Below are 13,800 nucleotides of genomic sequence, written 5' to 3'. Positions count from 1 at the left end.
GGAACGCAGAGTTCAGCAGCCAAACTGAAGCACAGTCCCAGTCACCAGCCGAGGGCCTGAGCCAAGGAGCAAGGTACACTTTTGCTCTTACATCTCAGAGGTCTCCATGAAATCTCTTTGGAAGACAACAGAGTTTCTTTAATGTCAGCTCAGCCTGGTGGAAGGAGAACTATTTTCACCCAGGAGATACACACTGTATTCCAGGCTGACCAGAACTAGTACCTCATGGTTGACCAGAACATAGTAACTCAGATTAGATACTGTTTACTGAGTCATAGACAGCACTCTGGTTTTTCCAGGACACATGACATCTAAATAACCTCCAAGCACAGCTATGTTTACCTCAGAGCTGAAAATCCCACAGTCCAACAGCTGTAAAAGCAGCTTTTATGAGTGCATTTCTCAAGAGTGCACACAGAGTTTCAAAGATCTTTTAATCGTATTGACATGAATATAAAAAAAAGTGAAACTTTCAGATTCTAGAGGATATCCCACATCAGATTCTAATAATTTTAAGATACATAAGGTCAAATTTAAAAATCTTTACAATTATGACTTTCAACATTTGAAAATGTTTAGGCATCTGCTAAGAAAATAAGTACAAATAAGCAGTGTTACTGCAGAAAAGTTTTCTACAATTTATTTTGATTATTTTAAAAATATATTAAGCAAGATAGTCTATATTTTTCTGAGTTCCTAAAAAAATTTGTGTATTTTATGGGCATTTTATTTCTGCTAAATGTATTTATTCAGCCAGTTGATCATATCCTTTCTTCCTTCCTCAATATAAGGTTTATCTTGAGGATTGATATCTTCTCTTTTGCGATGTACAAAGCCATGAGTTTGTCCAGGATAAATTTTAACCTCATAATCAGCTTTACAGTTTTCTTTAAGCTTCTGCTCCAGTAGGGTAACCTGTAACAGAGTGTTCCATCATTGCTCATACTGAATTAACATGTTATTTGTTTTCAGTCCTCAGCTTGTCCTTGATTTTACTTTCCTGGAAGACACAGTATGCCCTTTCTGCTGTTGTTTCTTTTGCTAATCTTATACCCAAAAGCATTTCTGTTAAAACACTTTTTTTTTTTTTTTGAGCCAGGGTTTTTCTCTCCAGTAAAATAAGAGTATCTATCTGATTGTATAAAATTACCAAAAAAAAGCCTATAGGTTAGTGTAATAATACCTGTAAAGATAAAAAACACTTACCGCTCATTATCACAAAAGGATTGCATGTAGTGATCACTGCACAAGTTACTGTGGATAGGCGTCAAGAAAAAAAAGGGGGCAAGAATTTGAATCCATTTGAAATTGATTTGACAGAGGAGAGGCATTGATACAAACCTGTGGTTCAAAGCTACTGCAATTTTTAGCAGGAAAAGTAAAGGGAATAGTCAATGAGAGCATGCCTTCCTTTTTGGTCTCCTTTGTAGATAATCATCCCTCTTCATTTCTTCTCTGCCCTTGCTCCCCAAGATCCCCACACTTACTTCTTTAATAAAAATCCACAGGACAATGGTGAAGGACATGGATAGTCACAGGATTTACTATTTCTCCTATAACTAGTGATGCCGGTGGTACAGGTAGGGATTTTCTGCTGATTTTATGCATCGTCAATATGATTAAAGAGAATCTCCTATCCTAAACCTGACACAGGTATTCCTTTGACTCCCATTATGGATGCTTGCCCCTTTCCTCCTATGAACACCCACATTTAAAGTATCCATATTTTGCAACAGAAACAGAAAACATTTGTTAGAGTCACCGTAAATCTTTTTGGCTTGGTTATAAACAACATAAATTTGTGTAGAATTACTGTAAAAGTTAGAGAAAGAGGGAGGAAAGGGCAAATTAATTTTCTTGTTTCTCTTAATTAAACACCAAATTATGAAACAAGCATGAAAAACAACAAAAAAATATCTCTGACAAGAAACTTGCCTGCTCCAGAGGGATGTGATCATCTTTTTCAGCAAAAATGAAGAGAGTGGGATGAAGTAAACTGTATCTATCCTCAAAAAACCTGATCACTCCTAGGGAAAAATATAGACATAAAATGATCCATGCTATTTTGGAAATCACTACTAAAGGTATACAATCAAAAAAAAATGGCATTTCCATCAATTAGAGCTGATTAAAAGATCAGCTTGTAATGGGATTAAACATGCTTCATTTAAAAGTCTCTTTTGTCGTAGGAATTTCCTATGTTTTGGGATGTCATTAAAGATGGAAATACCAGCTCTGTCTCAAAAAGTCAGGGAAGAAGCTTTATATGTTTGTTCCATTCTCATGCTTTTTTTGGGGCATCTGCTTTTGACCACCGTCAGAGACAGGATGCTGTGAAAGCTCGACACTATACACCATCTACCTTCTAGCCTGGTATGACCATTCTTAAGAGAATTATAAACATTCGTCATTTCAGATACATGGCCAAGATTTCAATGTACATGTATTTATACTGATGCAAATTCATAACACATTGATCTTGTAATTTTGAATATTCAAATATATTTGAATTTAAACAACAATAAAATACCTTTACATAGAGAACTAACACCCTGACCACTCACTGGTTGCATTATTGGAATTATTACCACAGAAAAGTCAAAAATTAGCGAGTAGCGTTGATGAATTCATTCATGACCAGCCAATCAGTGCAGCAAAATAGTCCCCATAAGCTTTCTAGGAAAATACCTTCAGCTTCCTTCCACCTCAGATGAATATAAATTGCTCTGGGTTATACAGAATTACAGAGATTTGTAACAAAAATGTAAAGGTGGTATGAATGCAGTATGAATGGAAATGTGAGAGTAAGTACCAGAAGGTTTAACACAGGTTAAAAAATGGCTTGTATTAATAACAATGGATACCGTTTCCAGTAGTAAAAATGAGGAACGTGTTGTTTATGTCACGATCAGAAGGCCTGCAGGTCGACAAGACCACAGTGGCGATGACCCACCCATCAGGAGAAGACCCTGTGCTCTAGTAGACAGACGGCAAAAGGGTTGCCATCAAACACATATCCCAAACAAGGAAAAACAGACAACAAGCAGCAACCTGTCCTAAGACTTACAGAAGTCGAGGTGAGCAAGATTCAGAGGCAAAGATCCACCCCATAACAACTGATGGCTCTTAAAAGATGTAAAAGATCTGTCCGGAAACTGTTTTGTCATCACCCATCAAGAGGAACCTGAGACATAGCGAGGCCTTGACACTTGGTGTTTCTTGTACTCCATGTTGCACAGAAGTGGTCCTGGCCATACCACGTGAATACATATGCCTTGCTACTTATGATCAGGTGAGTGCAAAAAGTCAAACTGCTTAAAGGTTTTGTATAATAAAATCGCCTTCTTCTGCAAGGTCTAAAATGAAGTTTTGTTACAGTAACACTCCTACAGAATAACTTCCTGCTCCAGTCATGTCACAATGTTACAGACAGCTTACACTTACCATAGTTGGACACCCCAGCCCTTAAATGAGGATTTTTCAGCATCAGATGATGTACTGCTGCTCCACCCCAGCAAAACCCAAGGACCCCAATCTTCTTTGCACTGCATTGTTCCTGTAGGTACTTCAAGATGACATCAACTTCTCTAAGACATGTAAATGAAAGTGAATTAAGGCTTTAACAGTATTTCCTGGAAATCTGAAAATAAAGTACAACTAATTAAAATTGATCCCATCTTCTACCATTTCTACAACATTTTTGGATTTTAGCATATTCTTGAACTATTGCAACATCAGAATTGGACTGTAGTTTTGAAAGTCAAATTTACAATCACTCATTTCTAAAATACAGGGGAAACTCCAGGGGAGAAGATAAAGCAGAAAATGTGTGAAGTAGAAATAATAAGTCAGTCTGGCTAGATCACTGTTATTACAACCTAAGCTGATTTTATAAATGGCAGCTCAATCAATTACACAAATGGCAATAATTTTCTCATGGACTAACAAAAATAAAAGCTTAAGAGACATACAGCTAGTCAAGAGCATCCCATTATCACAAGCGTGACCGGAGGTAAACTGTTCTTGGGCAGCTAACAGAGGCAGCGAACAGACGCAGCAGTTTGCGCAGCAGTGTTCGGACTCTGACTAGAACTTGAGGATCTTGTTGGAAGTTGTGGGCTTCCTGAGGACCCCCGAGGAACTAGCAGGTGATTGCAGTGAACAGGAAAGGGGAAGCTAGGCAAGGACAACTGCAGGAGGCCTTGACTTCTCCTGGGAAAAGCTCCTGGGAAAAGCTCTAGCTAGGAGTGGCTGCTGCTAACGAGCTCTCTTGGTTGCCCCTGACCAGAGGGAGTTGGGGCCTTTGATCCCAGTGGCCCTTGATTAGGGCGGTCAAGCACCCTCTTAGGCAGTGCTAGGGAGAGGCCTATATAAGAGCCAGGCCTAGAGCGCAGCTCCCAGAGCGCAGCTAAGAGAGGCAGCGAACAGACGCAGCAGTTTGCGCAGCAGTTTGCGCAGAAGGGCGTGCGAAGGGACGCGCGAAGGGCCCTTCGTTTCTGTTCCCTGTGGTGTAGGTTTCCTCAAGTATGGTCGTGACACACCACACAGCACGTTCCCCAGTGGCTGTTGGAGTTGCTGTGTCAGAGGCTGGGACCCAGACCGACCCTCTGACAGTAGATGCGGCTCTACAGGTCTCAGGCTGCAGGGAGTGCTTGGGGCCTCTCCGGGAGGCCTGGGCTGGCAGTCAGCTCTCCTGCAGGAGGTGTGCTGCTGTTGATGAGCTGTGTCGTCAGGTAAGGGAGTTACGGGAGGAGGTCAGTAGGCTGCGCAGCATCCGAGAAGCGGAGCAAGAGATAGACAGGGTATTCTCGGAGACTGTGCAGCTTCGGGAGTCCCAACCCCCTGCAGCAGTGGAGTTGCCAGAGGGCTCTGTGCTGTGTGAAACGGTACATCATAACATCATAGAAGAAGGCTAGAAGCTGGTCACTGCTCGTGGGAGGAGAAAGGCTCCTACTCCTCCCAAAGACTTGCAGCTGAAGAACAGGTTTAGTGCCCTCTGGGATGAGGAGGAGATGGGCATGGCTGCCAGGGAAGTACCTGGGACAACAGACCCTGTGCCTTGCCGGAACGCCCGGAAGAAGCGGCGGGTGATTGCTGTGGGGGACTCCCTGCTGCAGGGGACGGAGGCATCTATCTGCTGACCTGACCTCATGTCTAGAGAGGTTTGTGGCCTGCCAGGGGCTCGTGTGAGAGATGTCATGCAAAGACTGCCTAGGCTCGTCCATTCTTCGGACTATTACCCACTGCTGCTCTTCCATGTGGGCGCCAATGACACCAAGGGCAAACTGGAGACCATCAAGCAGGATTTCAGAGCTCTGGGGATGGTGGTCAAGGGTCTGGGAGCCCAGGTCATCTTCTCCTCAATCCTGCCAGTGAGGGGGATGGATGAGAGGAGGAGGAGACGGACTTTCCAGGTTAACGACTGGCTGCGCCGCTGGTGTTGGCAACAGGGTTTTGGTTTCTACGACCATGGGACCCTGTTTGAAGATCGACAACTGATGGCAAGAGATGGGATCCACCTCACGAGGCGGGGCACGCGGGTCTTTGCCAACAGGTTGGCCAACCTGGTAAGGAGGGCTTTAAACTAGGAAAGATGGGGGAAGGGGAGAGTTATAGTGGCAGGGTAGTTGGCAAAAGACTGCTCAAGTCAGGATGCCTCCAACAGGTGAATGCAGCCAGGGAAGTGCGCATGGGATGTGGCTATGGAGGATCCTCTTTTACCCCTCCTGGGAAACCTGCATGCTTGATCACCTCCCTGAAATGCCTGTACACCAATGCACGCAGCTTGGGGAACAAACAGGAAGAACTAGAGATCTGTGTGCGGTCACAGGGCCATGATCTCATTGCCATTACAGAGACATGGTGGGATAGCTCGCATGACTGGAGTGCTGTCATGGATGGCTACGTGCTTTTTAGGAAAGACAGGCCAGGAAAGCGAGGTGGTGGAGTTGCTCTTTATGTGAGAGAGCAACTGGAATGTACTGAGCTGTGCCTAGGGGTGGATGAAGAGCGAGTCGAGAGCTTATGGGTAAGGATCAAAGGGCAGGCTAGCATGGGTGACACTGTTGTGGGTGTTTACTACAGGCCACCTGATCAGGATGAGGAAGTCGATGAGGCCTTCTACAGACAGCTGGAAGTAGCCTCCCAGTCACAGGCTGTGGTTCTCATGGGGGACTTCAACCACTCCGATATCTGCTGGAAAGACAACACAGCTAGGCACAAACAGTCCTGGAGGTTCCTGCAGAGCATTGGTGACAACTTCTTGACACAGGTGGTGGAGGAGCCAACAAGGAGAGGTGTGCTGCTGGACCTCGTACTAACAAACAAAGAAGGACTGGTGGAAGATGTGAAGGTCAAGGGCAGCCTTGGCTGCAGTGACCATGAGATCGTGGAGTTCATGATCCTGCGAGGAGGCAGCAGGGCACCAAGTAGGATTGCAACCCTGGACTTCAGGAGAGCAAACTTTGGCCTCTTCAGGGACCTACTCAGAGGAATCCCATGGGTTAGGGCCCTAGAAGGAAGAGGTGTTCAAGAGAGCTGGTTAATATTCAAACATCACTTCCTCCAGGCTCAAGAGCGGTGCATCCCTATGAGTAGGAAGTCAAGCAAAGGAGGCAGGAGACCTGCATGGATGAGCAAGGAGCTCCTGGCAAAACTCAACCAGAAGAAGGAAGCATACAGAAAGTGGAAAGGGGGACAGGCCACTTAGGAGGAATATAGGAACGTTGTCAGAGTATGCAGGGATGCAACGAGGAAGGCTAAGGCCCGTTTGGAATTAAATCTGGCTAGAGATGTCAAGGACAGCAAGAAGGGCTTCTTCAAATACATCAGCAGCAAGAGGAAGACTAGGGAAAATGTGGGCCCTTTGCTGAACGGGGTGGGTGCCCTGGTGACGAAAGATGCAGAGAAGGCAGAGTTCCTGAATGCCTTCTTTGCTTCAGTCTTTACTGCTCAGGCCAGCCCTCAGGAACCCCAGATCCTGGAGGCAAGAGAGAAAGTCTGGAGAAAGGAAGACTTTCCCTTGGTCGAGGAGGATCGGGTTAGACATCACTTAAGCAAACTTGACACCCACAAATCCATGGGCCCTGATGGGATGCACCCACGAGTGCTGAGGGAGCTGGCGGACATTCTTGCTAAGCCACTCTCCATCATCTTTGAAAGGTCATGGAGGACAGGAGAGGTGCCTGAGGACTGGAAGAAAGCCAATGTCACCCCAGTCTTCAAAAAGGGCAAGAAGGAGGACCCAGGGAACTACAGGCCAGTCAGCCTCACCTCCATCCCTGGAAAGGTGATGGAGCAGCTCATCCTGGAGGCCATTTCCAAGCATGTGGAGGAAAAGAAGGTGATCAGGAGTAGTCAGCATGGCTTCACCAAGGGGAAATCATGCCTAACCAATCTGATAGCCTTCTCTGATGGAATGACTGGCTGGGTAGATGAGGGGAGAGCAGTGGATGTTGTCTACCTAGACTTCAGCAAGGCTTTCGACACTGTCTCCCATAGCATCCTCATAGACAAGCTCAGGAAGTGTGGGTTAGATGAGTGGACAGTGAGGTGGATTGAGAACTGGCTGAATGGCAGCGCTCAGAGAGTTGTGATCAGTGGCTCAGAGTCTAGTTGGAGGCCTGTAGCTAGCGGTGTCCCCCAGGGGTCAGTACTGGGTCCAGTCTTGTTCAACTTCTTCATCAATGACCTGGATGAAGGGACAGAGTGCACCCTCAGCAAGTTTGCTGACCATACAAAACTGGGAGGAGTGGCTGATACACCAGAGGGCTGTGCTGCCATTCAGAGAGACCTGGACAGGCTGGAGAGGTGGGCAGAGAGGAACCTCATGAAGTTCAACAAAGGCAAGTGCAGGGTCCTGCACCTGGGGAGGAATAACCCCATGCACCAGTACAGGTTGGGGGTTGACCTGCTGGAAAGCAGCTCTGCGGAGAAGGACCTGGGAGTGCTGGTGGACACCAAGTTAAGCATGAAGCAGCAATGTGCCCTTGTGGCCAAGAAGGCCAATGGTCTCCTGGGGTGCATCAGGAAGAGTGTTGCCAGCAGGTCGACGGAGGTGGTTCTCCCCTCTACTCAGCCCTGGTGAGGCCACATCTGGAGTACTGTGTCCAGTTCTGGGCTCCCCAGTACAAGAGGGATGTGGCACTACTGGAGCAAGTCCAGCGAAGGGCTACAAAGATGATTAGGGGACTGGAGCATCTCTCTTATGAGGAAAGGCTGAGAGAGCTGGGCCTGTTTAGCTTGGAGAAGAGAAGGCTGAGAGGAGATCTTATCAATGTGTACAAGTATGTGAAGGGAGGGTGTCGAGAGGATGGGACCAGACTCTTTTCAGTGGTGCCGAGCGACAGGACGCGAGGCAACGGGCACAAACTGAAACACAGACACTTCCATCTGAACATGAGGAAAAACTTTTTCACTGTGAGGGTGACAGAGCACTGGAACAGGTTGCCCCGAGAGGTGGTGGAGTCTCCTTCTCTGGAGATATTCAAAACGCGCCTGGATGCAATCCTGTGCAATGTGCTCTAGGTGACCCTGCTTGAGCAGGGGGGTTGGACTAGATGATCTCCAGAGGTCCCTTCCAACCTCAGCGATTCTGTGATTCTGTGAAATCAAGCACTACATGAAACTGTGGAAGCAAATTTTGAATACATTGAACCAAAATCGGCAGCGAAATAATTATGTAACTTAGGCTACATGTCCAATACAAATTGTAAAAATGCAGCTAGAAGAGTGGCAAAGCAGTGTGCTTTGAACCAGCTGGGCTCTGATGGAGGGCAGGACTGACAAGCCCTATTGAAATGGTGTTTCGTGACTATGTTTTTCATTCTAACTGTTCTGGATGGAAGTTGCACCTGCCTTCAGGAACTGGCTCAAATTGAAGTGCAAGGAGTCTGCTGCATCTTCTAGCCTCAGCCAGTTTTTTCGTTTGAGTCATTCATCTCACTTCTACTCTCTGCAGAGAGTATTTGTGTCTGTAAATAACAGTCACTTTTATACTTGTTCAAAGTTTCTGCTTTTCTCCAAAGAGCGCCCTTCACATAACCATAAGCTTGACGCATGAACTGCATCAAATTCTTGTTTGTGGACACCCCGCTGCATTTGACCCATTAATAATTTAGGACCTGATCCTGCATCTTTATTGAGGCAAAAATTCCTACTAAAGAAGCATGCCCACATGTTGGGCAATGAATAACAGATGTACTTGTCTATTTTGCTGGCATCTCGAGTTTTCCGCCAGTCATCGAAAGAAGCCCAGTCATTAGAAGGTTTCCAAGCTTCTTGTCCCACAAAAAAGTCTGGGCAGATGGCTCTGCAGGAAAAATTAAAACACTTTAAGCCCATGAAATAACACTGCTAAAGGATTAAAGGGAAGTCTGTGTGTTCTACACAATAAATTCATTTTGTTTGATACACGCAGAATTTAATCCACAGCAATGTATTATACAAGAGACCTTCATTATTTTTCTACATCTAATAAGGAGAGTTAGTCTAATTTCCAGATATGTTTTCCAGATTTGTTAATTGCAATTAAAAAATCCTTAGCAGTTTCTTACCAAATTCCCGCCAAAATCTGCAATTTGCATGTTACATACATTTGGGCTAAAATGTATTACCCGGTAATACTGGAAAGAGTATGTCTGATACGCTTTTCACCTATTTGACAACATATTTCTTTCACTGGCATGTGCTGGTACACTTTACCTTTGTGGAATTTGTTTCAGCTTTTCTGGAATTTTTATCATAACAATAAATGCCAAGCAAGGAAGGAGGAAGCAGGCTGTTTAAAGCTAGTGAAGGTATTCCAATAACCCCATTAAAGCTGGAAAATCAGACTTTTCTCTGTTTCTCCTCTTTCATTCTGTACTTGGCTACTATCTAGTTATTGTAGGAATAGTAAACAATGTTAGATTTCTTATGTTGTTTTAATAAATAGGATACTCCTTAGAAAAACCCTGTAAAATTGTCCATATTTGTATTGCTTAGATAGAAAGGAAATAGTTGGCTAGACAACTTTCTTATTAAAACAACACTTTCAAAACAATAGGATTTCTTACATATATCCATTAGCTGTGAGCATATCAGCCATGTATCTGGTGTTTGGGAGTTGCCATCCAAATATATCATGAATCACAATCACAGCTTTGTCCGATTTGCCAGATGGTTTGCAAACATACGCCTTGATGTGCTCGACTTGTACTTCCTGCCCACATCCCTCATAGTCAAACCTGTCTCCAATATCGCACGGGCAGGGTTTGGCTTCATTTGCCATGTGTGATACTAATGTGGAAAGAACAAAAAAAATATTCAGCGGTGAATATTCCAGCGCAGCGTACTGAAAGAGGTCAAAATACAGTGCTATCATAAAATATTGACTCTTTGAATCATTACAGTAACATTGTGAACATAGTGATTTTCGTGAGATCTGAAATGTGACAGTTGTCAAACAGCACATTGGTTTGATTTTCTATAAATAATAATTTTGTTAGAGTTACTTATGTTATAGACTCTTTGGACGAAAAGCCTAACTCAGAGGGGACCTGGTCTATAACTAGGACTTCTGTGGTCTACATAAATACAGTAACAAAAAGTTACAGTTACAATAAAGTAAACTAACTAGCCAGACAACCATCAGAAACTTATTTAGATGGTGATGAAGCCAGTTCTTTTACTCTTCATCATGTATATGTGCTTGTCAGGAATGTATAACATACTTGAGTATAGACTGTAAAGGCTTAATACAGGACTCAACATTTTGAGAAAAAAAAGCAATTTCTGTGGACAAAGATATAATTACATTTAAATTAAACGTGATATTTTTCACTAGAGACTTAAATCATTCCATAGCAAATCTTTTCAGTGTCAAGAAATGTATTTTCTAAACCAGCCTTAGTCTCAGATGTCCAGATTTTGGAGGAATATACTAAGGAAAGGTGCTAATAAAAATATACTTGCCAGTGAAAGGCACAGGATAAAATCATATTTATTTAATAACAAATATGAAACACATTCAAACTCCAAGATAAGAAGAAAAAAAGAAAAAAACTGAATGCGAGCAAAAATTCCTTAAGCTGAGCCAAACATTTTATGAACAAGTTGACAGTAAGGTATGGTTAAATTTTTACAAACTATTGCATAAGTCAAGGTAAACAAGTTAGCCACAAAGGTTAAAAATGCCAGTAGATACTGACACAAGTTTATGTAGCTACTTGGTCTCAAGTTAATGATTGTAAACCACTGTTAATGATCATATGCCATTAGTCTTGGATTAACTGACTGGGTAAACTGAGTTCATATTGCTGCAAAATGACTCAAATAATATATGTGAATATGTGCCAAGTAGCTCCAAATTATTCAAGGATGTGGAGAGAATTTAGCCAAAACTTCACCTAACCTCTCCACGGACCAATTGCAAAGGTCTGTGAGCACTGTCTAAGAAAACGGCATGGTGCAGAAATGGAGGTGTACAAACTTGACCACCCCAAATATCCTCACGGACAGAAAGGGGAGAAACAGGCCGCTGTTACTTAAACACTTGTGGCGCTAAAGGGGCAGCTCTAGGAAAATAAAGAAACAGAAACCCTATAGACAGAAGATTTGCACAGATTTCTAGGGACCAAGATGTTCTGCGTTTACCGACTCTTAATTTCAGACTATCACAAGCAGCGTTGGCAGGGCTACACTTGCAGAACTTACGAGATTTCATCCTCCCCAGATCAACTCAAGACAAGCTGTATTTTATTTGATACATAAGCTGTGTTAACCTTGGACACACGTTTATACTAATCCTCCACACTTTCTTAAATAAGCCATGCCCACCCATAGCTGGCGTTTTTTCACATGTTATGGTCTCAGATATAAGACTGATAATTTAAAATACACCTATCAGGAAAAATGAATTAACAGACAGGCATATAAGACAAATACAGTTTAAATATATAACAGAAAAGAGTTGGTAACTAATTTTTGCTTAACTAATTTTTGCTTCTCTTTCCACAAATTATTTCCTTTTGATTAGACTAAAATTCAGAAAATATAACAAAAAGAGCAACTGAATATTAAAGAAACTTAAACTTCAGAACTCAAGAAACACAAGCGCAATGCCCTTACCAGTGAGTATGTCCTTAAAGGCTGTAATTGTAAACATTGTGCATTAAGTTATCTGATAAAATTTAAAGCAAAGTTTAAAATAAGAAATACATAAAGATACAGCTCAGGAAAAGAGTTCCAGACACAAGCCTGCAGGGGATTGCACAGACTTACAAGCCATATAGACTTGTAAGCTTTGCATGCACTATATGCAAATAATATATATTGTTTTCTATTTTAAGATCCCGTTGAAATATCTTTTAAGAATTAATTACATATAGCAAAGTTGTTGTTTCAGGAGAAGCTCTAAACCCACAGCCATCACCCCACGTTTTGTGTTCCACCATCTCCACATGCAAGCACTTGAGCGTTTGAAGGCCAAACAGTAACTTCAGTTTTGAGAAACTTGAACCTAATAATGGATAAATAAATTTAAAAAAACCACTCTGTGTGGCTCTTTCGCTTTCAGCAGACTTTCAGCATGAGAGGTCTTCCTTACCTTGGGAGGGAAACCAAAAAGGTTTTGAACAGTCATCTCTAAGAATTAGGAAGGAAAGTAATGCCCTGCTGGCTTTTAAATGAGCATGTACCCTTTAACAAGGCATGGAGATAAAGGTCCCCAAAATATGCTGCATCAGGCTTCAGTACGCACTTGCTTTACATTTCTCATGAAGAAAAGCCGTTAAAGCCAAGAAAACGTGCATACCTGTCGCGAGCTAGCAGGACTGTGCCCCAGGAGCCCAGCAGGGACGGCTACCCCGAATGCGACCAGCGATCCGATTGGTCGCCAGAGAAAGTGCTAAGTCATAAAATGCAATGGGTGAGCGCAGGGATCATGTTTCTTCTAGTAACACTTACGTAAGCTACTGCCTTTATCTTCGCCTGTCACAGAGCCACAGAGTTCAGGTTCTTCCTTTTAAAGTCTGTAGTTTTCTTGCAATTGTACGAAGAACGTGTTCGTGTGGAGTAATACTATATCTGAACATGAAACATGCTTTGTAACTTGTACAAAACAGCATCAAGCATTGGAGATCCTGCTTTTGTAATTTAGGGCCGTGTTCACTTAACTGAGCAATCCGTTTAGACAAAACTCTTTGAAAAACAGTGTGCCTGTGTGTTTAAAGGTAGTGTCGCTTTTAAACATTATGTTGGCATTTCTCTCGACTGCTTGTGCATTTTAAAGTGATGGCCAGGGTGAGGCAGTGGAAGGGAGCATGCTGACATTGCAAGGCTCTCTGTAAGACAGAGTTTATACAGCACAGGAAAAATTTTTCCTCCTTCAGAGTGACAATAAATAAAATGTAAACAGGTAACGATTTTGTAGATTGCTCTACAAAATGTTAGAAATCCTGATATGCTTCTATCCTATCACAGGACATTTTATCCATCAAAAAAAGTGCCTTGGGTTTCTTATCTCCTTTCAAATTAAAGTGACTGGCTGATTTATTTTTTTTATTCCTCCTATTCTTCTTTCTGATTTTCTTTTTATTGGATTACAGGGGTTATTCCTTAAGAGCTTTATCTAAGGACATTAGCTATCCAAATTCCTTGTTTCCTCAGAGGGACATCTGAAAAACAGCACTAAATGCACAGGCTGTGCTACCACACTTTTTCTCTCAGGAAAGTGAACAGCCTTACAATTTAGTCCTCATATGTAAGCTCATTTCCCATACTCTAAGTAACTTCATCAATATTATTCATTTACAATTCCTA

The 13,800-nt window shown here is 42.8% G+C and overlaps 1 protein-coding gene across 3 annotated transcripts; it reads right to left on the bottom strand.

Moving 5' to 3' along the window:
* Positions 1 to 417: 417 nt before the first annotated feature.
* Positions 418 to 12,871, bottom strand: CMBL (carboxymethylenebutenolidase homolog). Of its 3 annotated transcripts, none has more exons than XM_013952367.2 (6): positions 12,794 to 12,871; positions 10,056 to 10,278; positions 9,203 to 9,310; positions 3,445 to 3,587; positions 1,936 to 2,027; positions 418 to 915 (listed from the first exon to the last, which is right to left on the bottom strand). In XM_013952367.2, exons 2-6 carry the CDS (start codon positions 10,268 to 10,270, stop codon positions 736 to 738), a joined length of 738 nt encoding a protein of 245 aa, XP_013807821.1. In that variant the 5' UTR covers positions 10,271 to 10,278; positions 12,794 to 12,871; the 3' UTR covers positions 418 to 735. The 3 variants fall into 3 exon arrangements, with proteins under 3 accessions (XP_013807821.1, XP_013807813.1, XP_013807829.1); XM_013952359.2 differs by lacking the exon at positions 12,794 to 12,871 and adding an exon at positions 12,587 to 12,664; XM_013952375.2 differs by lacking the exon at positions 12,794 to 12,871 and adding an exon at positions 12,109 to 12,129.
* Positions 12,872 to 13,800: the final 929 nt, after the last annotated feature.

Source organism: Apteryx mantelli, chromosome 2 (genome assembly GCF_036417845.1).
Source record: "Apteryx mantelli isolate bAptMan1 chromosome 2, bAptMan1.hap1, whole genome shotgun sequence".
Classification (NCBI taxonomy): domain Eukaryota; kingdom Metazoa; phylum Chordata; class Aves; order Apterygiformes; family Apterygidae; genus Apteryx; species Apteryx mantelli.
Note: the sequence above shows the minus strand (reverse complement) of the source record. Positions and strands in the feature narration are given on the sequence as shown.